This window comes from Hyla sarda, chromosome 1 (genome assembly GCF_029499605.1).
Source record: "Hyla sarda isolate aHylSar1 chromosome 1, aHylSar1.hap1, whole genome shotgun sequence".
Classification (NCBI taxonomy): Eukaryota; Metazoa; Chordata; class Amphibia; order Anura; family Hylidae; genus Hyla; species Hyla sarda.
In genome coordinates, this window is record NC_079189.1 from 243,966,074 (window position 1) to 243,991,365 (window position 25,292).

The window sequence follows — 25,292 nt, forward strand, 5'->3', positions numbered from 1 at the left end:
GGGGCCCCGATCCCAACAGGGGCGCCGGGGATCGGGGTCCCCAGCACCCGGGGTGCACGTCCCGCACCCGCTCACGTCCTCCGGAAGAGGGGCGGAGCGGGTTGCGGGAGTGACACCCGCAGCAGGCGCCCTGATTGGTCGGCCGGTAATCCGGCCGACGAATCAGGGCGATCGTGAGGTGGCACCAGTGCCACCTCACCCCTGCTGGCTATGGCTGTTCGGGGCCGTCTCTGACGGCCCCGATCAGCCAATAATTCCGGGTCACCGGGTCACTGGAGACCCGATTGACCCGGAATCCGCCGCAGATCGCTGGACTGAATTGTCCAGCGATCTGCGGCCATCGCCGACATGGGGGGTCATAATGACCCCCCTGGGCGATATGCCCCGATGCCTGCTGAACGATTTCAGCAGGCATCGGGGACCGGCTCCGCTCCAGATGGTTGCGGGGGGCCGGTAAAACACATGACGTTCTCATACGTCATGTGTCCTTAAGGACTCGGAAATGGAGACGTATGAGAACGTCATGTGTCCTTAAGGGGTTAATGCAAACTCCCCTGACACTTAAAGGTAGACTGACAGCAGCATCACCCACACCATTAGGGGTGTCCCCTAGCCCATGGGTGCACTGGTACTCCATCCTGGACAATCCCTAATGCTTGATCTCCCTGTTCTGCATGTAGCCGTTAGACAAAATTTTAGACAGGTGTTTATTTGTAAATGGTCATTGTTGGGGCAGGAGAAAACCACAGTTGCATGTGTGTTCAAAGGGATCGGGGAGTTGCTAAGACAACATCTCACTAAAAATGAAGGGAATACACAACTTCCTTTCAGGAGTATTTTAAGCAAAAATATGATGAAGCCAGTACAATTCGTGATAACACTAAATTAGTAAGGTATATATCATGGGGTGATAGTTGTATTTAAATACAATTTTCTGATACCAAAATATTCTTTTAAGGTGCTCATCCAGAAACAATCTTGTAAAATTCCAATAAAGAGAAGGAGCTGCGGCAGTTTGCAGAAATCTACAGTATTTGACTTTATTACAATAACATGCAAACAGGCATAGCTGCCTCATATAACAGATTCTATGTGAATATGACAGCTTTTTCACTTGCATACTGCACGCTTTCAATGGGGAATGTCATATACGCTTGATGTGTATTTGTATAATCTTTTCACATCTAGGATTCCTGAACGCATCTGCTCAGTCTGAACTCATCTGATAAGTCTAATTTAGACAAAACTAAACATTTTAAGAAGATAAACTGTATTTGAAGACACATTTATACTTTCATGTGTATAGGGGTAGGAATGCAAAAGCCCTGAGGTTTTAGCCATGATCAGAGGATAGCAGCATCTGGTCATGCTTGACAACACCAGGAGAAACCTCAATTAGAGGAATATTAATAGTCCGGAGGCTAGTATGAGGGAAGCCCCTCCCTTGTGTCACACTCTGTTACATCTGGTGATAACTAGGCAGAGCAGAGAAAAAGTGATGCATTGCCTCACAAAGGCCCTGGAATTTATTCCATCAACTCTCAGAAGTCTACAATTACTTAAAAAAAGAGGCAATCTTCATACTTCCAGGTGGCTGCAATTCTTAATGGCATATCCAGTCTCCTTATCTGAACTAACATGACAACCTTATCAGACAAGATAGTTATTAATTGCAGTTATTATGGGCACTTTTAGGCATCCCCAATACAGATGCATACCAGGCTTCTCTTTTGACAGGCAGATGACTACCCATCGATATGAGTACTGATAGAGTTGAATGGTGCTCACTAAGAGGAGCCTATAACAGAAGCCTTAGTTATTGTGAGTGAAGGGCCAGATGGGCAATCGCTTTACCAATTGGGCTACCCTTCCTTGGATACCCTGGAGCTATGTACATGTCTTCTGTGGAGTGACAAATAGCACTCATCTATCTGGTAATCTAAGAGACAAGTCAGGGTTTGGTGAATGGAACTGTTACCTACCTGACTGCATTGTGCTAACTGTAAATATTGGTGGAGGAGGGATAATGCTATGGGGTTATTCTTTAAAGAATGCTCTAGACCTCTTAGTACCAATTTAAATGCTTCTGCATACCAAGACATTTTGGACAATTGTATGCTTCCAACTTTGTGGGAACAGTTTGCATTTGGCCCTTTTCTGTTCAAGCATCACTGTGTCATGGTGAGGCAGGTTTGAAGTGGAAGATCTTGACTGTCCTGCACAGAGCCCTGACTTGAACCACATCCAACACCTTTGGGATGAAGTAGAATTACACATCAGTGTCTGACCTTCCAAATGCTCATCTGAATGATGGGGCAAAAATTAGCACAGACATGCTCCAAAATCTTGTAGAAAGTCTTCCCAGAAAATGGAAGTTATTGTAAATGCAAATGGGGGGCAACTCTACATTAAAGCGGTAACATAGTAACATAGTTCATAAGGTTGAAAAAAGACCAGAATCCATCAAGTTCAACCTATAACCCTAATGAGTTCCTACCGAGTTGAGTTGATCCAGAGGAAGGCAAAAAAAAACTCATACTAGAGGTAAAAATTCCTTCCCGACTTCAAATATGGCAGTCAGAATAAATCCCTGGATCAACGTTCTGTCCCTATAAATCTAGTATACATAACCAGCGATGTTATTATTCTCCAAAAATGCATCCAGACCCTTTTTGAACTCTTTTACAGAGTTCACCATGACCACCTCCTCAGATAGAGAATTCCACAGTCTCACCGCTCTTACAGTAAAGAACCCCTGTCTGTACTGGTGTAGAAACCTTCTTTCCTCTAAACGTGGAGGATGCCTCCTTGTTAAAGATACAGTCCTGGGTATAAATAGATCATGGGAGAGATCTCTGTACTGTCCCCTGATATATTTATACATAGTTATTAGGTCTCCCCTAAGTCTTCTTTTTCTAAACTAAATAACCTTAATTCTGATAATCTTTCTGGGTACTGTAGTCCTCTAATTCCCCGTATTACTCTGGTTGCCCGTCTTTGAACCCTCTCCAGCTCCACTATATCTTTCTTGTACACTGGTGCCCAGTACTGTACACAGTATTCTATGTGTGGTCTGACTAGTGATTTGTACAGCGGTGGAATTATTTTCTTGTCGTGGGCATCTATGCCCCTATTGATGCACCCCATGATTTTATTTGCCTTGGTAACAGCTGCCCGACACTGGTCACTACAGCTAAATTTACTGTTAGCTAAGACTCCCAAGTCTTTTTCCACATCAGTCATCCCAAGTGTTCTCCCATTTAACACATAATTCCAGCCCGGATTTTTCTTCCCCATGTGCATGACCTTACATTTACCAGTGTTGAACCTCATCTGCCACTTATCAGCCCAAACCTCCAACCTATCCAGATCTATTTGTAACAGTGCACTGTCCTCTATTGTGTTTACCGCTTTACAGAGTTTAGTATCATCTGCAAAGATTGCTACTTTATTATTTAACCCCTCTACAAGGTCATTAATAAATATATTAAATAGAATAGGACTCAAGACTGGCCCCTGTGGTATCCCACTAGCAACAGTCACCCAATCAGAATAAGTACCATTAATAACCACCCTCTGTTTCCTATCACTGAGCCAGTTACTTACCACTTACACACATTCTCCCCCAGCCCAATCCTTCTCATTTTATGCACCAACCTTTTATGTGCAACCGTATCAAATGCTTTGGAAAAATCCAGATATACGACATCCAGTGGTTGCCCCTGGTCCAGTCTGGATCTCACCTCCTCATAAAAGCTGATCAGGTTAGTTTGACAGGACCGATCCCTCATAAAGCCATGCTGATATGGAGTCATACATTTATTTTTATCAAGATACTCCAAAATAGCATCTCTTAGAAAACCCTCAAACAATTTACATACAATTGAAGTTAAACTAACAAGCCTTTAATTCCCGGGGTCACCTTTTGACCTCTTTTTAAATATTGGCACCACATTTGCCATGTACCAGTCTTGGGGAACCTTCCCCGTCACTATAGAGTCCCTGAATATTAAAAATAGGGGTCTGTCTATTACACTACTTAATTCCATCAGAACACGGGGGGGGGGGGGGGGGGCGGGGGGGTTTGGTGAATGCCGTCTGGACCCGGCGATTTGTCTATTTTGATTTTTGTAGGCGGCACTTTACTTCTTCCTGGGTTAGACAGGTGACCTGTACTGGGGAGTTTCCCTTATCTCGCTGTATTTCACCTGACATTTGATTTTCCTCGGTGAATACAGTGGAGAAGAATTTGTTTAATATATTTGCTTTTTCCTGATCCCCATTTATAATTTCTTCCTCATAATTTTTTAAAGGGCCTACACTTTCATTTTTAACCTTTTTGCTATTTATATAGTTAAAGAACATTTTGGGGTTAGTTTTACTCTCTTTGGCAATGAGTCTTTCTGTCTCCATTTTTGCGGCTTTTATCTGTTTTTTTTTTTTTTTTACATATTTTACATTTTTCTCTTTTTAATGCTTCTTCACTGCTGTCCTGTTTTAGTAGTTTAAATGCTTTATTTTTGTCATTTATTGCCCCCTTAAAGTTCTTATTCATCCATATTGGTTTTCTTTTATTTCTGACCCTTTTATTCCCATAAGGTATATACATCTTACAGTGAGAATTTAAGATATTTTTAAAAGTCTCCCATTAAGTGTCAGTATTCATGTTTCTGAGTAGTGTTGCTCGCGAATATTCGCAATGCAAATTTTATTAGCGAATATCGCATATTCACAAATTCGCGAATATTCGCAAATATAGCACTATATATTCGTAATTACGAATATTCGTATTTTTTTTCTTTTTTTCACAGTACACATCACAGTGATCATCCCTCTCTGCTTCCAGCTTGTGTGGTGTAAAGAAGGCTCTAATATTACTGTGTGAGACAGGCGTGCTAATTTTCGCATATGCGAATTTTTGCATATGCAAATTTTCGCTTATGCTAATTTTTGTATATGCTAATTTTTGGATATGCCAATTTCCGCATATGCGAAAATAAAACGCGAATATTATGAATATGCGAATTTAGCGAATATATGACGAATAGTCGTCCATATATTCGCGAAATATCGCGAATTCGAATATGGCCTATGCCACTCAACATCATTTCTGAAGACATTATGCCATTTTATATTGTTAAGGGCTTCTCTGAGTTGATCAAACTTTGCTTTCCAAAAGTTCATTGTTTTTGCAGCCCCTCGAGAGATACCCTTAATAAAGAACAAGTTATAATGTATTATATTATGATCACTATTTCCTAGGTGTCCTTCTATTTGTACATGAGTTACTCTGTCAGGTCTGTTGGCTAATATTAAGTCTAGTAGGACGCCCCCTCTGGTCGGGTCCTGCACCATTTGGGACAGATAATTGTCTTTAGCTATAGTCAGAAACCTGTTTCCTTCATGAGATTAGCAGGTTTCAGTCTCCCAGTTTACATCAGGATAGTTAAAGTCCCCCATTATTATCACCTCATTCTGATTTGCTGCCTTGTTTATTTGCCTCTGTAATTTATCTTCTGCCTCTTACATTATGTTTGGTGGCTTATAGCAAACCCCTATCAGAATTTTTTTATTCTTATCTCCATATATTTCTACTCCACATTATCGCTTCCCTCCCAAATATCCTGGACTTTACATAAATACAAACTCCTCCCCCTTCCCATTTTGTCCAATCCTTCCTCAATACACTATAACTCTGTATGTTGACTGCCCAGTCACAGCTATCATCCAACCAAGTCTCTGTTAAACCCACTATGTCATAATCCTCCTCAGAAATGTTCAACTCCAGTTCGTCAGTTTTACTGGTCAGACTTCTGTCATTAGTCAACATGCAATTCAATGGTGTATGTTTTTTCTTCCTATGAAGCCTATCCCTATTAACTATTCTAACCCCTCCCTCCGCTCCATCCCCAGGTCCATTATTAAGTCCCCCCTCTCTATCTACACTATCTTCCCCCTCTATGTTGTAGGCTCCCTCCCCCCAGTCCCTAGTTTAAACACTCCTCTACCCTTCTAGCTATCTTCTCCCCAAGCACCCCATTGAGGTGCAGCCCGTCCCTACAGTAGAGCCGGTATCCGACAGCGAAGTTGGCCCAGTTCTCCATGAACCCAAATCCCTCCTTCCTACACCAGCTTCTGAGCCACTTGTTTACCTGCCTAATCTCCTGCTGCCTCTCTGGTATGGTTCGTGGTACAAGTAATATTTCAGAAAATATTACCTTGGAGGTCCTTGCCTTAAGCTTGCAGCCTAAGTCCCTGAAATCATTTTTAAGGACAATCCACCTACCTTTTACTTTGTCATTGGTGCCAATATGTACCATGACTGCTGGGTCCTCTCCAGCCCCACCCCGCAACCTGTCAACGCTTTCCGCGATGTGCCAAACTCGAGCGCCAGGAAGACAACACACTGTTCGGCGATCCTGGTCTTTGTGACAGATAGCCCTGTTTGTCCCCCTTAATAATTTAGGCCCCCCACTACCAGTACCTGTCTGGCCTGCCCTGCACTCCTACGTCCCTCCTTACTGGAGCAGACACCCCCCTGGCGGTCAGAGGCAGAGTCCTGCTGCAGTACTGCTAGCTCTGAAATGGCATCCCCCTCATCTGCCAACCGAGCAAACTTGTTGGGGTTTGCCAGATCAGGACTAGCCTCCCTGACACTTTTACCTCTACCACATTTTCTAACTGTAACCCAGCTAACTGCCTGACTGTCCTGCACCTCCGTCCCACTATCCTCCCCCACCTGTACCCCAGAGAGTACTTGCTCCACTGAAAAACATTTTCTTTTAAATCAACTGTTTCCATAAAGCTAAACAGATTTGTAAATGACTTCTATTTAAAAATCGTAATCCTTCCAGTACTTATCAGCTGCTGTATTATCCACAGGAAGTTCTTTTCTTTTTGAATTTCCTTTCTGTCTGACCACGAGTGCTCTCTGCTGACATCTCTGTCCATGTCAGGAACTGTCCAGATCAGGAGAGGTTTGCTATGGGAATTTGCTCCTACTCTGGACAGTTCCTAAAAGGGACAGAGGTGTCAGCAGAGAGCACTTTGGTCAGACATAAAGGCAATTCAAAAAGGACTTACTGTGGAACATACAGCAGCTGATAAGTACTGGAAGGATTAAGATTTTTAAATAGAAGTAATTTACAAACCTGTTTAACTGTCTGGCACCAGTTGATTTAAAATATTTTTTTCCAGCCCTTTAATGCCTATGGTTTTAGAATTGGATGTAGTGTATTAATAGGTAATTTAAAGGCAAAAAAAAAAAAAAAAAAACTGTGAAAATGTCATATACTTAAATATAGTCATAAACTTATCTGATCTCTGAATGTGATGGAATAAATAGTAGTTCAACAATTACCAAAGCATCCTCATTATAGAAGAAGACAACACATGGAGATAGACAATAAAGCCCTACTGAGCCCTTTTTGTCATTTAAAGAGCAACATAACTGATGGCTCCGGCCGAAAGTTTACCAAGACTATGGCGTTCAATCTACGAATTTTGCGGAAGTCCTATGCAAGTCAATGGGACTCACTCAAGTCTCAGGCTCGAATGGCTTAGGTGGTGGGATCAAAATTTAAACATATATACTGCGCCCCAAGCCATTTTACTGTAGTTGCCCTTTAAGTCTTTAATGGATGGATTAAATCAAGGCTAAAGCTAAACAGATTTGGGTCTTGCTCAAATGGCTTCCATACTATAACTTCTGTACCTGTCTTTGAAAAAGAAAACATGACCGACTGTAGTTTTTGCATTTGCTGTTAAATCTACATATTGAAAATATCAATATATTTTATTCCTAAAGTCCTCTAATAATAGATGTGAGTGATGTCATTTTAACTGATGCCTCTAGAAGTAAAGTGGTTAGGCCTATGTGTGGTTTCAGTACAATTAGGGCATTGATATTAAACATATGGGACTCACATTGTATATGCAACAATACCTTCTTTGTAATTGCAATGCAGACAGTCATACTGTAGAGTCTGATGGAGACAACATTTTCATCAAGTATAAACTAATGTTTAAAACTGCAAAGCAATCCAAAAAATTCCTTTCTGCTAAAAAGTACTGAAAGAAATAGACCCCTTTATCCCACTACTCCACCCTAGTCTGATGTTCCGCAGATACATTTAATACACATGTAAATGTTTCCAGGTGTGATGACTGCATACAGCCGTACTGTTTTAACAGCCTCGCTGGGGATCACCATGCTTATGGAATAGAAATCATTTGGCATCGTTGCTGGAAAAGTTTGATGCATTTGTGAAAGTTTTTAGGGTTGAAGTCTGCACAGAACAGACGTGGCCTCAGAAAGGTGTAAACCTGACTGCTTTCTGTAGTCTCTGATGTCATAGGGCACCAGTCCTTGTGTGATTTACAGAGCTTTCATACTTTTAAAACATAATTTGAAATTACATTGTAAACTATATTTCATTAAGAATTACTCATACTATCTTTTGGCAATCCTGCTCTGTAAACCAAATGTATGTAAGAGGCAATTATAGACTTAAAGGGCTTATCCAGAGTTTTATAAAATATATATATATATTGAAAAGAAAATATATACTTACCTTGATCCAATCCCCCTCAGCTCCAATCCTTGATCTTCTGTCTTCTTCCTATTCCCGAGACAAGCCCACTTACCTGCCCACTCAGCCAGTCACTGGTTGAGATGGGATAACACTGCGGACAGTGATTGGCTGAGCGGGCAGGTCCTGCAACAAGAGCTCATCTCTGAAGTAGGGAGAAGACGGAAAATTGAGGAACCAGGCAAAGCCATGTGGGAGCTGCAGGGGATCAACGGGGGACCCTGACTAGGTAAGTATATGAATTTTTCGCTTTTCCCCTGGGCCCTCACCATATATATATATATATATATATATATATATATATATATATATATATATTTTTTTTTTTTTTTATAAAACACTGAGCAACCTTTTAAAAGAACTTGAGTCTGATCTCAAAATCCTAACTATATAGGATTTAGCAAACTTAAGTTTTATGTTAGTTTTACTTTTATAGCAGCAATTAGCCAGCTCACCTTCTGAATGCTAAAGTGCATGGACTGGTGCGGACCACGCCACATGTGCAAATAAGAAAAAGATTGTCCGGTACAAAGCCCCTATGAAGAGTGGATGCTTAATTGGATAAAAACTGATACAGGATAGCAGGACATCACAGGGTGACGCGTTTTGGCCTCACACAGGAGGCCTTACTCATACAACACTACATGGATCTCTGAATCCTATAAATAGGCATGTGGGAAAAACATGGGGGTGGATCCCAATTAGTACAAAATTATCCAAAGGTGATGTATATTGGATCTTCACACCCCCTATTCCCATTTAAAAGGGACACAACACGGTATCTTATAGCCATACATAAATATCATAATATAAAAAGTCATCATGAATTACTAAAAAACGTGTATGTAAATGATGATTGCGTCACATACTAAAATATGGTACATATAAAAAAGGAAAAAATGTGCGGGTGTGCGGAACACCGTAGACATCCACGGTATATGTAAATACCTATAAGTGCAAGACGTTATATGACAACTATATATGGTATGACTACTGTATAAATTACACAAGTAAATAAAGTAGAGCACAGTTCTAATGCCCGTGGATGTGTCCATAAAACACACCATAGATAATATATGATTAAACATTAAAGGTACCAGGTATGTGAAAGGCCACAGTGTAGAGTAATTTATTTACAGTATATAAAAAAATACAAATTAATGTATGTAATCCAATTGTAACCTGTTTGCTGGGGTCCGCAAAGAGCAGCGAGAAGCTTGGGAACAAATAAAGTAACAACAGAGACGAGCACTTATAACATGTTCTGTGGAAGAAGATGACAAAATCACTGCCATGATTGGTGAACCCCCTGCATACATATAACAAAAGGCAATTTTTAATAATGTGAGATTACATCTTGCCTTTTATTAAGGTCAGCTTGGAAACGTGTGCCCAGTTTTAGAATACAATAAACCTCCCTATCAAGGAGTTTTTTTTAATCAAATTACCTCCTCTGATGGGCACACTAACCCTCTCTATGCCAAGTAATGAGAGAGTGGAAGTACTTTTTTCATGGCATTCGGCACAATTCTTTGACAACATAGATACACGTCTAGAGTTAAAGTGTGCCACATCAGATAGGTGTTTACGGATTCTAGTTTTGAGAGGAGTCATCGTACAGCCTATATATTGAACACTACACGTATTGAAAGAAATCATGTAAACAACTCCTGACGTGTTGCAATTTCTATATATTGCTTAATAGGGAAAGTTTCTTTTGTAGTAAATGATGTCAAATTAGGCTGAATCTGCATAATACTTTCTCCCCTATGCCTATTTATGGGATTCTGAGATCCATGTCCTGTTGTATGAATAAGGCCTCCTGCGCGAGGCCGAAACGTGTCACCCTGTGATGTCCTGCTATCCTGCACCGGTTCTTATCCAATAAAGCATCCACTCTTCATACTGTGCTTTGGGCCAGATAATCTTCTTCTTTTTCAGATTTACTTTTAGTAGCTAAAGAATTGTGTGCACTAAACTGTTTCAATGTAAGATAGAACCAAAAATCGTAGCACATAGGGAGTTATGCTTATATGGTATACTAAATAGATGGCAGTAAAAAATGCATGATTTAATACAATAACTTGAGATGCAGCAATTTGAAGTTTAAGACATTTATCCCGATGAGCCTTTTTTGCTGAGTTTCAGGGTGAGAAGATGCGTGTAAAGAACTGGGCATAGGTATTACATTCAGATATAGCAACATAGCACATCTATGAACAGAGCTACAGTATATACACAACCTATATACTCCTCACATTGAAACTCTATGACTATGACAAAGGCCTGGGAGAGCTGAAAACTTCTTAGTTTTTTAAGCATACTATGCATATTTCTTTTCTGTGATTTTGAATAAACTTTTGTGAATGCTGCTCACTCCCTTTTTACAATTATTGACATGTAATGACATATTAGGCTAAACACGTCAGACAAAATGATTCAATTTTATGCTTGCTCTGAAGAAGGCAGTTCTGAAATGAATGGTTAAAGGGGTACTACCGTGCTGACAACTTATCCCCTATCTAAAGGATAGGGGATAAGTTGCCTGATCGCACGGGGTCCCGCCGGTGGGGACCCCCGCGATCTCGCACTCAACGCCCCGCTCTCATCCGGCCCCGGAGCAAACATCCGCTCCGGGATAGGGGAGAAGTTGTCAGCAAGCTAGTACCCCTTTAAGCCGCCAGCAGAACAATGAAACTACTATGCTGATATGCAACATAACCAATTCTCAGTTCCCCCATTGTCTGCCATTGGGAAATAGTTGGGAGGTAGACACATTGTAGATTGGCCACTATCATTTATCTAATAAGTTCGGGTAGTATATGAAAGAAAACTAGAAGATAAAGGTGCACATCTACTCAAGGCAGTTAACAAAACATAATGTGATATTGCAATAGGGCCTGTTTAGTTGTATTGTTACTTTATCACCACTAGTTTCTTTCTTTGAGCCACATGGGTTTCTACAATATTTTTTTTATTTCTCGAAAAATGATATTGATTACATACCCTCTTAATGTGTCTTGTCCTCTCCTTCTCACCCTGAGTGCTTGCCTGTCCTCATAGCCTGCAAACCTGTCTACTTGCTGGTCACCGAGTTCCATCTGGCCCTGAGCTTGGTCCGCATACAACAGCACTGTACATCCCAGCATGAATCTGGCCAGCCATATCACCCCCATGATGATAGGGGTTAAAGGCTTTGTCCAACCTTCCTAAATATGTTTCTTGACTGCTTGTCACTGTTGTTCTGATGAAGAATGCCGATGATATTCCTGAGCATAGATATCTCCAGTCCTGTCGCACCCCTACAGAGGCTGTAATAGAAAATTACATTTGGAGTTTAAGCAATTAAACATTTCACATAATTCTTAATACAGATATTTCAATAGCAAAAACTAGCAGCTGTTTGTCCTACTTCTATTTCTTCTGGTTACAAATACCCAAATAGAGGTATCAATGGGGGCAGCAATGTTTTTTTTAAATGCAAAATACATTTATAGGGTGGGATGATATGGGCCATATTTTGCTGCGTATTTGCTGCTGCATTTTTTCCCACTCATTTAAGTCAATGGGTAGCAAAATACTCTGATTTTGTTTTTCCTGCCCATTTAAGTCAGTGTTACCCACTGACTTAAATGGGCAGGAAAATAAGCAGCAGCAAATGCGCAGCAAAATACAGTATGTGTGACCCTACCCATGAAGTTAATCTTTTTATGAAACTAGTAATATTTTATACGTTTAGCCAGATAAAGTATATTTCAGAGAACATTTTTTGGAGAATCCTTTAGGGACCAATCAAAATCGTAGACTTTTCATCAATGCTAATAGCCTTTGCAGCACATTAGAAAGCATTAAAATTTCTTGTAGGGTGTAGTATGACAAGGTATGCCCTTAATAAAACAGGTCAAGTTGGGTGGGACTAAGCCAATCATAAATTTATTATGCATTCAAAATATACACCAGACAGCTTGATGGGCCAATTCCTCTACTATTTGTTCTACTATTAGTATCTGATGATCATATGGTGAATTAATCCACTGTGACCAACCAGGTATCTGTTCAGTGTTGGCTGGGGCAAAGCATGTTTGCATAATCATATCCAACAAGCATTTAAAAGTGGCTAATATGTATAGGCAACATTGGACAAACAAAATGTGTAAAGTATGTCATGATGGTGTATTGATTTTAATCCACCATCCTCTGGAGAATATAATATGCTATTTTAGTTTCGGTCACTTATATAGAATCAACATATTCAACAATAGTGTAGACGGACAAAATTGTTCTCCCTAGTCCCAGTCCTTAATTGAGCTAACCATATGCAAAATCTAGAACATGGGGAACAACCAGCATCTTGTGGTGCCTAAAGTTGTTCCTCCCACTATGCTGGAAAGAATCATAGCTGATTGTCTGCTTATACAGTCTGCTGTGTATCTGTGTAAAGAATACTGTGGCCTGTCTATGCAGGGCTGTAAAGAGTTTTTTTTTCTTCCAAAAAACCCACAACTCATTGGTAGAGAGGAGCGAATGTCATCTCTACCGGTACAATTTGTTTCGAGTCTGATTAATGAAATCTAACCCTATGTACCTCATATTGGGGGGGGAAGGGTAAATGATCAACACTCAAAAAACAACAATTGGCCCCTTAGAAACCCTTAGAAACCCCCTTATAATGTAAACGTTATTCTCAGTAAAATACTAGATTTAAAAATGTTATTAGTGAAAAGTGAAATGTTAAAAACACTTCATCATGCACCACCAATACACTTAGAGGACATATAAAGACATGATACAACACACTTCATAATGGCACCATTAATAACTGCTACCCAATTGATCTTACAGCTTCATTACTTTATTATGTCACTCTACAAGTGACTAGTCAGACTGCATATAGACTATAAAAATATCTAGAATAAAGAAGGTTTGTACACCAACAGAGAAGGGGAGTCTTTACTGTAAGAGCAGTGAGACTATAGAACTCTCTGGCAGAGGAGGTGGCCATATAGAACAGACATAAATAGAGGGGGCCGGATGTATTTCTGGTCAGTAGTAACATTACGGGTTATAGTAACCAGATTCTGCTGAGGGATCGTTCATCTAATAATTTATCATTTATCTGGGTTTGCCAGATTTGGAATCAGGATCAATATTGCATGCTATTAGGCTACATTGGAGGGACATATGTCTTTTTGCAGTCTTACAAAGTATGTCACTATGTTACATTTATGAGTAAGAAGTGAATTTCTTATATGTTATTGCTGGTAACCTGTAGGAGCCATTACAGCTGTGGTCAGCCCCTCATATACATTGGTAAATAGAAGTTAGTAGAGGTTGATGACAGGAGGATGATGGCTCCACAGAAGGAGATTTCAATGTGTTGAGAGAGAAAAGTGGGAATGCAGTGGAGACATATTGCTGTGGGGGATAGAGTTGGGTAAGATGTTGGGTATGAGGTGGTGGGAGGGTAGAATTCAGCAAGCGGGGCAGATTTAGTTCAGCATGGGTTAAAGCAAGAGACTATCCTTCAATGGGTTGTATGGTGCTTTTGGGAAGAAAGTGGGGTTTAAGGGATTCTGCTGGGACAGAGAGGCTACAAGGGGGTAGAAAGAAAGGGACATAGTACTGTAATGATATTTGTTTAGGTGAAGTTTGGTTTAATTTTTACCCCTCCCCCCAAATGTAAAAATTTAGAAGTACCATGGGTATGTTGCCTATGTAGAGTCATGTATGCATCCATTTTAATTTGTGTCCTAAGTACAAAGGGGGGTCTGAGATTGTGCATTATGATATATCCAGATCTAGACACAATTCATTCTCATATGATCCTACGGTATGTGAAATTGTGGAACTATAACATCATTGCTAAATCCTCTGTGGCCATATAATGTATGTGTAAAACATGTCCAGCACCCTTTATGTCAACTAAACAAAGTTGCAACCAGGGTCATCGGTGTCTATTGATCATTTTGTGAAACACATAGATAGAAACAAGTCTAATTTATATCTTCCTCTTAAGCAAAACATATTGCGTTAAAACCTACACTGTGCAGCATAGGCTGTTCATACAAGCATGGCCCCTTAAGCCCTGCCCACAGTGCTTCCTCAACCATGCTAGCCCCAATTCCATTCCTACAGTGCTAGTCAACACAAGCTGTATCTACAGTAGTGCCTAATTGTGTCTGCTGAGACCCACCAGCATTGTATCTAAGATCACTGACAGCATGGCACAGTTGCTGCTTTGTGACGTCATCAAAGTGTCAACTACAGATGAAGTCCAACAATGCCAAGCTATAGATTAAGTCCATCAATAAACTTATCTGAACAGCAGATGGGTTATGGTCCTGCCTAAGCACAGTGGGTCAAGCAGCTGCCCAGCCTTACCATTTTCGTTATTTTCACTCTGCATCTTGCAATGTCCATCCGAGATACATGTCCAGGGCATTTCTTGATTTATCCCACCAAAAGTAACCTCCATAATAGATAAATTCCTAGGTTATAAATATAAACTGTGTGGTATAGTTTTTTTTACTGTTTGTCTCTATATGAATTTAAAGAGGAGAAAAACCTTAGCCCCAATGTATAGGGCCCAAATAGAGGCCTAAATGACTCGTTGGCCACCACTGGTCAATAGGCGGTCTATAGACTGATGTGTATGATAAACAAACACTGCCAGCGCCATGTTAAAAAGGTCTTATTGACCCCTCAGATTTAGACTGGGTTCACACTACGTTTTCTCCCATACGGGAGCGCATACGGCAGGGGGGAGCTGAAACCTTGCGCTCCCGTATGCCTTTGTATGCGCTCCCGTATGTCATTCATTTCAATGAGCCGGCCTGAGTGAAACGTTTGGTCGCCTCATTTTTGCGCTGTATGCGCTTTTACAACCGGTCCTAAAACCGTGGTTGACCACAGTTTTAGGTCGGGGGAAAAAGCGCATACAGCGCAAAAATGAGCCGACCGCACCAAAAGTTTCACTCCGGCCGGCTCATTGAAATGAATGACATACGGGAGCGCATACGAAGGCATACGGGAGCGCGAGGTTTCAGCTCCCCCCTGCCGTATGCGCTCCCGTATGGGAGAAAAGGTAGTGTGAACCCAGCCAAAATTTAGTATTTTATGAACACTACTTAAAGGGGTTATCCACCAAAAGGTGATTTTAGTATGTACCTGGCAGACAGTAATGGACATGCTTAGGAAGGATCTTGTCTTCGGGCTAAATGGCTATGTTGTGAGATTACCATAATACCAGGGCTAGCTTTTTGTGAACTGGTATTTCCTGTTTGAGTTTTCTTTTTTTGACTACAAATCCCATAATTCCATTTTCCTCCCTCCCACATATCAGCCACCCCACCCATTGAAACATAAATGAGCTGCATCCATTCAAAAGACCTGTGGTTTTCAATCAGGGAACCTACAGCTGTTGCATTGGTTGCAGATTGAGCTCTCTCCCACCAAGCAATTGCTCCACCCATTGAAGCAGACAGGCTCCCTGTCATCAGCTGACTAGTGAGTCAGGTTTCGGTCGCATTGCAGGCTGGGAAAAATCTGAGACAACAGTCACTTTGCTGTTGAAAATAAATATTGGGGTGAAAATCACACACAGGTACAGACTCTATATTATGAACTACACTAACTTTACAGCCCCTGTAGCATAATCAAATAAAACATTTTTGGGAGTACCCCTTTGACAACTCACATATAAAATTAACATACAAAAAGTAACAACATTCTTAATACATCACATTATTTTTATTGCTCTTTAGTTAAAACCTATATTGTAGCCTAGAGAAGCGCATATCATAGCTAACATTTCTTAGCATTCCATGTCACGTCAATGTCTGCACAAATCTTGTGCTGGTGATTTACATTCTGGACATTGGCATCTTTACTCCAAGCGCTGTACAGGAAATACTCCACTGTAGTATAGGGTCTAAGTTTACCTGTTAGGAGCAAACTGTCAATAAGCGTGATGACTGTTTTCATTAACAAGCAGCAGAACTGTGAATGCAGCTCTGGAGTAGAATAAAAGGCTGCAGCTGAAAATGTGTAGTATGTAGAGGAAAGGGGGCATTGTTCATTGGAGTGCCTTTGTTCATCCAGTAAGAAGTGACCCTGTTTTTATGTACACATTTAGATTGATGTCTGTTTGCGTATACTATGAAGAGGGACATTTCCCTAAAAGGAACTGCACTATGGACATTTGTCTGCCCTTACTCTGCTTTATGAAGAAGGATTGAATAATGCATCCCTGTTATCTGCAACTAACCTGCAATTTATATCATTACATTTTCTTTATTGCTGTTTACACCAGTGCAGAATTTTTTTATATAGTGGAAGGAAAGACCCACAAACCAATGTGCATACCATGAATATGAATGAATATTTTCTATTCACTCACAGCACTCCAGAAATACACTGTAAAAAGACTACAAAATGATTTGCGACAATTCTCTCAGATGCTTTCATTTGCCATGTATTCATCTTTGTCCTGTATATCATGTTCATGATGAACGGAAATAACAGACTCTCATGATGGGTATTAGAGCTGCTTCCTTTACAATAGAAAATGTGACTTCTATGTAAGGCTAGAAGAATATACATTTCCACTGCGAGCTGCTGTCTATTGAAGCTCTATAGTCTGTGAATGGACTGCAGCCTGTGGTCTGCTGATGGAATTACCCAATATATCAAATAATAAACCTCAAAGCATATTTTTGATGTTTCATAAACACATTAATAAGCATATATATGTGTATTGAATCCACAGTTTGGGATTTCATGTATTTCAGTACCCCTTCCTTTCTACAAAAATAAAGATTTAGCAGACTATTAAAAGGGTTGTCCTGGGTAAGGAAAACATGGCCTTCTTCCAAAAACAGCATCACACCTGTCCACAAGTTAAGTGTGCCATTGCAGCTTAGCCCTATTCATTTCAGTAGAGCTGCAATACCATACATAACCTGTGGGCAGGCGTGGCGCTATATTTGCAAGAAAGCAAACATAACCCCTTTAGTGGCACTTATTCATCTTGTACACTACAGAGACACATGGTAATGTCTTTCTAGACATACATATAGACTATTTTTTTTCTCACAAATAAGAGTCCATTTGGGGTTGTCCACAGGATAGTCCCTACCTGTTCCATTATGGGTCATTAAATTAGCCAACCACATTGTAAGTGGACCATGGGAGACGGTTTGCTCCAACTACTGTTTGCTCCACATAGATAATACTCTTATCTGAAAAATTTTACTATCTACATATTTATTATTAGGAATATTTTATGATCTGTTGTTCTCCTTAAAAAGCCAAGATGCCTGGTTTATATGAAGTGTCCCACTTCTAATCTCGGTAATACCATGGAAGGCAAATATGTTCCACATTAACTCCCACAGACTGCAATAACTTTACAGTATGGTACAGAGAATGCATATCATATACTGTTATAAATCGCATTTCCAACTTGTAGTACAAAGAGAGATAACACATTCATCTGCATATGGAAGTATGAATACTGGAAAAGGGTTGAATGAGCAACAATGGATATAAAATGGCAGCCCACAACCTCAGATATGGCAGATTCTATTGTAGGAAACATGCACACTCATTTTTGCTAACCATATTTCATAATTCACCTAAGAATATATTCTTCATATCTCAATATCTATTTGCTCTCAGCCAGAACTCATTTGGAGCCAACTGGATGACTCCGAAACAATTAACATCTGCAGGACATCCCTGTTTTCCACTTGCTAACGGCAATAATATCCCAACTTCACTTCCATCACACAACGCGCCCTTTTTGAAAAAAAAAAATCCTTTCATTCAAACTAGTAAAGATTATACAAGAGGCTGCCTGAAACAAAACGTGGGATTTCATCAGGAATCTGAATTATTAAATGAAAATGAAATGGGTTTACCAGTAATAGAATAACAAGCCATACTGTACTATCCTAGGCTACATTCACATCACTTGCTTACATTTCAGTAAAAGAAAAAAAAAGAAATCTATTCTCCTAAGGGATAAAAAACAAAACAGCTTGAAATGGTCAGGATACGCAGGATAAGGCAAGAAGGGACCTACAGAATGGTAAATGTAGAAAATGTATAACTGCTAGTTTGATACCATATTCGAAGATATGAAGATCCATGTCAGTATTCTTGCTAGAAAATAAATATGACTATAGAACATTCAGATGGATCTTATCCACCGGACTAAATAAATGCCTATACAGCCATAAATATAGATGTAGCTATGCAAAAATAAATTGTTTGCTTTTGCTCATTTACTTGACAGCTGAATATATTAGAAATATTCATACATATTGTAACAAAAGCGAGAAACAAAAACAAAAAAAAGCATAAATTGAATTCCAAACCCCGACTCCCCCTCTGCAATGCCTATGTATCAAGGAGGATAGAACATTACACATAAAGGCTTTTACTAACAAAGTGTTCTGCAGAGAACATTAGACTTTTGCCTTGGTCAATTGTATCACTAAGACCTATTCATGTAAGTGACACTCATTCAGACTCACTCGGAGAATGCTGTATGTGACATGCTATTCTACACTTGTTCTGCTATTAAATACTATATTATACACACAGCATAGCCAGATGTTCCAGCTATGCAGGGAGATGCAATGGGATGCAGAAATAACACTATTGTCCGTAGCCCATTCTAAACTTGCTTACACCCCATGGAGAATTCCGACTGATAGCAGCCTCCTATTCTCTTCTGTCTGCAGCTAGCTGCTCACATCTGGATCTCAACAAGAGACAAACTTGAGATTTTGCAGAATTGCTACTTTAGAAATAATCAGCAAGTTGCTAAACTCCCAATGATCATTTAGAGTATATAGGTTATACTTAGGGAGCATAAGAAAAAACATCCACAATTTGTAATATCAAGATTTCTTAAAAATGTATTTTAGACTGAGTTTCTATCCCCAAGATACAGACAAAGTGAGAGAAAAACACATATATATGTATATTTGTGCATGTATATACCTTCAGGTCCTGGAGAGTAAGTAAAGTGTCCAGAGGTTCTTTTGTTTAGTGGAGACTGGACAGAAAAGAAAGGAGTAAAGTTGTGTTCCCTGGGACGAGAGCGAAAAAAAAAAGGTAGTGCTTCACCCAAATTGGGCAGGGGGAGTGTCTACTAGTGGGTGCAGAAAGAAGTACAACCCTCCCACATTCTTCATCCAAAAGTTTCTAATTTGAAGTAAAGGGTGGGGGGAGGCAGAGAGGGAAGGGAGGGGGGTAGGGATAGGGAGTTGTAGACATTATCACCTAAAAGATTCAGTCTATGCTCATTTCATACCATTCCAGAATGCATTCCACTTAATTCAATCCAACACTAGCAATATAAATCATCTTCTGGCTAGGAATCATCAGCTCATTTATGTTAGCTTTTGTTTATTGGAAGAGAAAAAATATGTGTTGAAAGAGGTGATATGATGGTTTGGAAGAATATAACTAAGTGTTAGCATACATAGTGTCTGACATACCTTTTACCTTGTCCTCTGTAGGCAGAAGGTAAGAAGTGTATTCCCTTCTCACAAAATCACTGCCCCAAAATGGAAGTCATCTTCAACACTAGAATAGTGATACAAAAACTGTCACTATGTTTATGTCAAAAACCTGACATCTCTAGGGGGATCGGAACTCAAAGGGATTTAGAACCTCAGACTCAGAGAGAATTTAACAAAACTTGTGTCTTTGTGACTTTGCGTGACACTCCAGTTTTTTCACATGTGGGAAAGGGATGTACATGGGGGCAAAAAAAGTATTTAGTCAGCCACCAATTGTGCAAGTTCTCTCACTTAAAAAGATGAGAGAGGCCTGTAATTTTCATCATAGGTATACCTCATGAGAGACATAATGAGAAAAAAATCCATGAAATCACATTGTCTGATTTTATTTGCAAATTATGGTGTAAAATAAGTATTTGGTCAATACCAAAAGTTCATCTCAATACTTTGTTATATACCCTTTGTTGGCAATGACAGAAGTCAAACATTTTCTGTAAGTCTTCTCAAGGTTTTTACACACCGTTGCTGGCATTTTGGCCCATTCCTCCATGCAGATCTCCTCTAGAGCAGTGATGTTTTGGGGCTGTCGCTAGGCAACACGGACTTTCAACTTCCTCCAAAGGTTTTCTATGTGGTTGAGATCTGGAGACTGGCTAGGCCACTCCAGGACCTTGAAATGCTTCTTACGAAGCCACTCCTTCGTTGCCCGGGTGGTGTGTTTGGGATCATTGTCATGCTGAAAGACCCAGCCACGTTTCATCTTCAATGCTCTTGCTGATGGAAGGAGGATTTCACTCAAAATCTCATGATACATGGCCCCATTCATTCTTCCCTTTACACGGATGAGTCGTCATGGTCCCTTTGCTCAAAAACAGCCCCAAAGCATGATGTCTTCACCCCCATGCTTCACAGTAGTTATGGTTTTCTTTGGATGCAGCTCAGCATTCTTTCTCCTCCAAACACGACGAGTTGAGTTTTTACCAAAAAGTTCTACTTTGGTTTCATCTAACCATATGACATTCTCCTAATACTCCCAAACTTCAGACAGGCCTGGACATGCACTGGCTTAAGCAGGGGGACACATCTGGCACTGCATGATTTGAGTCCCTGAGTGGTAGCCTTTGTTACTTTGGTCCCAGCTCTTTGCAGGTCATTCACTAGGTCCCTCCATGTGGTTCTGGGATTTTTGCTCACCGTTCTTGTGATCAATTTTGACACCACGGGGTGAGATCTTGCGTGGAGCCCCAGATCGAGGGAGATGATCAGTGGTCTTGCATGTTTTCCATTTTCTAATAGTTGCTGCCACAGTTGATTTCTTCACACCAAGCTGCTTGCCTATTGCAGATTCAGTCTTCCCAGCATCGTGTAGATCTATAATTTTGTTTCTGGTGTCCTATGACAGTTCTTTGGTCTTGGCCATAGTGGAGTTTGGAGTGTAACTGTTTGAGGTTGTGGACAGGTGTCTTTTATACTGATAGCAAGTTCAAACAGGAGCCATTAATACAGGTAACAAGTGGAGGACAGAGGAGACTCTTAAAGAAGAAGTTACAGGTCTGTGAGAGCTAGAAATCTTGCTTGTTTGTAGGTGACCAAATACTTATTTTCCACCATAATTTGCAAATAAATTCTTTAAAAATAAGACAATGGGATTTTATGGATTTTTTTTCTCATTATGTCTCTCATAGTGTAGGTATACCTATCATGAAAATTACAGGCCTCTCTCATCTTTAAGTGGGAGAACTTGCACAATTGGTGGCTGACTAAATACTCCCCCCCCCCCATTGTATGCCTGTGGTACTGAGTATTAATACCCCCTCCCCCTCTTTAATCATCGAAATGTGAATGGTTCCCAGAATATGGGATGGAAGGAATATCCCAAACACTTTGTCAATATTATCAGAACCATAAACAGCCTAACATCTTTCTCTCAAGAGGACCAAAATGCTTCAACAGAAGGACTGTTTACTTCTGCCCACAGTTCTAAATTGAACATAATAGAGGACTATGGGTATCCATGCTCATATACACAAAGTAACACAGGTTGTGACAATAATAGTCAACAGTTTGAGGCATATACAACACATTAAATAATTGTTCAATCTGAAGGGGAAACTGTCACATACATACAGTATTGTTAATGTTTGGTTGAAGATTGTATAATGTGTTCTAGATATGAATACACATATATGAAATTCTACATTTTATAGGGTTTACTATTAGCATTTAGCAGTTTATTGTTAGTGATTTTTTGTCGGCTTGATTTATTGTTTGGCTACTGTCCTTCTCTGAATGTGTCGCGTCTGTGTCAGAGTTAACAGTCTATGTATAGAACTGATTGATACCTGTGGTTATCAGTGTTGACACGTTTCCCTTTATAAACATCACTTAACGCTATAGTAACAGCTGTCTCGCCACTGTACTTAATGAATCTGCTTTATTCCTCCTAGAGTAGATTATGAGACAAACGGCTCTTTAAAATGGAAACAACAACTATAACTATTACTATTTTGGCTCATACATGTGTTTTTATTTTGTATTAAAGTAATATTGTCAATGCTATACCTAAACACCAATATAGTTAAAATAGAATGAAGGAAAAAATATCAAGGCAAGCATATACATGTCATCAGTTACCAAATACTAACTAATAGGTCAGACAGCGTACCCAAAGTAGAGGTAGGAGGTGATCTTGCTAATGGTGACCACAACTTATACGTTTTTATTTATTCTTTAATAAGATGTTTAGTAAGGTGGGCTACAGTGACATAGAAATAAAAGTACACAAGCTAAATGGGATTTTTTAAGAGCATCCTAAAACGATCTTCTGAATGGCACATTGCCAAGGTTAATAAACAATGTTGTTAACTAAAACTGTTAGTGAAAGAATTAAGACTACTGAAACAAGTAGTGGGGAGGCATTAAAAATTCTACAAAAAGATTCTATGAGAAGAATACATTCTGTAAAAACAAAAGAAACAAATCAAGATAGCAAAAATTAAAACAAAAAGAATGCTAGCCACAGAAAGTAAAACAAAATTATATTATATATATTTTTCACATACATAAATGATAAGAAACTAAAAACTGGAAAGTGGAGCTGCACGAAAGAGAAGACGGCTAAATCTTTCTTTAAACAGTGGGGAATCTTCATTGTTGCCTTCCTCAGTGATCCTAAATTCGCAAAAAGCAGTAGGCCCATTTACAGATACATCCTGGTATTTAACAAGGGGAATTGCAGGCTTATTGGGATGATTGCAGATTACCTGAACTCCAGATAGCACATCTGTACACCTTATGGATACCATGCTGCGCTGTGGGGGACTGCATTACGGTCCTTGGCCCTTACTGATTCTTTGGACTGTCCTAGTGCTATCAGCGCTATTATGGGTTGGTTACAGTTTCTCAGACTTGCTTAATTACCAGTAAGCATTTAGGGGCGGTGAGTGGGGTTGTAGATTTAGTTGGTTTTACACTCATTACTCTATCCTTATTGCAGAACTCCTTACAGAATAAGGATATAAAGGATGTTGTCTAAAAACTATGTTTACTTAATTGTTATATGGTCTTCCTTCTATGCCTTTTTTTTTTACTGTCGGGGGACTGTCCCGACTATTGTCATACTTGCTTACATTTCAATAAAAACTTTTGAAAAAAAAATATGAACATTTTGGCTATTAAGAAATAATCTGGGAGTAATAGTGGAGGAGAATGAGGAAAAGTCCAATCTACTGAACGCCTTCTTCTCTACTGTATTTACACACAGGAAAAACCAAGGTGAAATGACACGAGAGGGGATGATGTAAATTCTCCAGCAATCTTAAGTTTGACACCACCTTAAAAACAATAAAATACAGTATACAAAAATGACTTAAAAGGAAACTCAATTTTTTACCCAAATGTCCCTTTACTTTTCTAGCCAGAGTAATGTACATTACATTTTGCTCTTCTTGCAGTTAAAGGTTATCACACAGGATTCAGGCAACAGGACTATATCATCTTGTCTTGTCCTGATATAACCTGTTATATACAGAATGTTTGGCTCTTTGCCTCACCCCTTTATAAAACACATCCCAAGCAATGGCATTTGAATAACCAATATTGAGTATGGACCATTTTGTACCCCAATGTTAATACAGACCAGAGATTAAACCCATTACAGACCAGATTCCCTAAGCAAATATAGTCTACAGACCAGATCCCTTATATAAAAAAGACCACTGACCCATTTAAATATATCTATAGAATGATAAAAATAAATACAATCTAAATACAGTATAGATAACTACCATAAACAAGAATAAGTATTACACATCCAGAACAGAAACCACAAATACACTGGTCAAATGAATGCAGACCACAATTTAGATTACCCTAGCAAAATGACTAATACCAGATAAGAGACCTACTAAATCTCGACCCCATAACCGATTTACTATATAAATACAGACCCATTTAGCATAGACCCTAGTCTTCCATAATATAGACCTTCCATCCAATCACCTAAGGCGCTTCCTTAATACAGATCTCAAAGCCTAATAAATACAGACCACAGACTCTTCCTAATTCAGACTTTAGACCAGACCCTCCTTAACACAGTCCATATACCAGACACTAAGTATGAGGATACTTACTGCTCTCATGCCTGTGTGGTAGCCCTTGGGGGGGTGTATGGTGGTGGTGGTATGGTAGCGGTATATGAGGGGTTAATATTAAACCTGTCACTCGTGACCCCAGAGTGGGGGCTGGTATTACTGAGGCATAGCTTCGGCCTATCGCCGCCCTTCCCAGAAACAACAGGTGTATGCAGGTAATGACTGAAGGTCCACACTGGAGTTAAACTTGAACTGAAGTAAACTTTACTCTTGAACTTGCGGTACATTCAGAATACAGTTACAGTCTCTGCAATACACTTCTATAGACTTCAATGACTGACAGTTGCTGTGGACCTTGCGTCTTTTGCAGGTTAATAGAATCAAGGTAATTGTTGGTGCATGGATCCTTCCGGATTTAGGGGTAGATTAGGTCCGGTGGTCACGCAGAGTGTTTGGGGATTGATACACTCTATATTTGCTAAGGATCGGACGTTGCTGCGAGGCTTGGGCCTAACTCACGGTTTTTAGCAGCACAGGTTCTATAGAGAGATGTTGCTCGCTTGGCAACCCAGGAA

General features: G+C 39.8%; 1 protein-coding gene across 2 annotated transcripts in view; it reads right to left on the reverse strand.

Annotated features, from left to right (window-relative positions):
* Positions 1-25,292, reverse strand: part of LOC130367421 (fibrillin-2-like) — a 231,953-nt gene that overhangs the window by 140,553 nt on the left and 66,108 nt on the right. Inside the window, exons 1-2 of one of the 2 annotated variants that reach the window (XM_056569840.1) lie at positions 19,602-19,647; positions 11,598-11,902 (exon numbers count right to left, since the gene is read on the reverse strand). In XM_056569840.1, the coding sequence (XP_056425815.1) occupies positions 11,598-11,767 (170 nt within the window). In that variant the 5' untranslated portion in view covers positions 11,768-11,902; positions 19,602-19,647. Of the gene's footprint in view, positions 1-11,597; positions 11,903-19,601; positions 19,648-25,292 lie in introns of those variants that run through there. The other variant, XM_056569845.1, reaches the window with a different exon arrangement.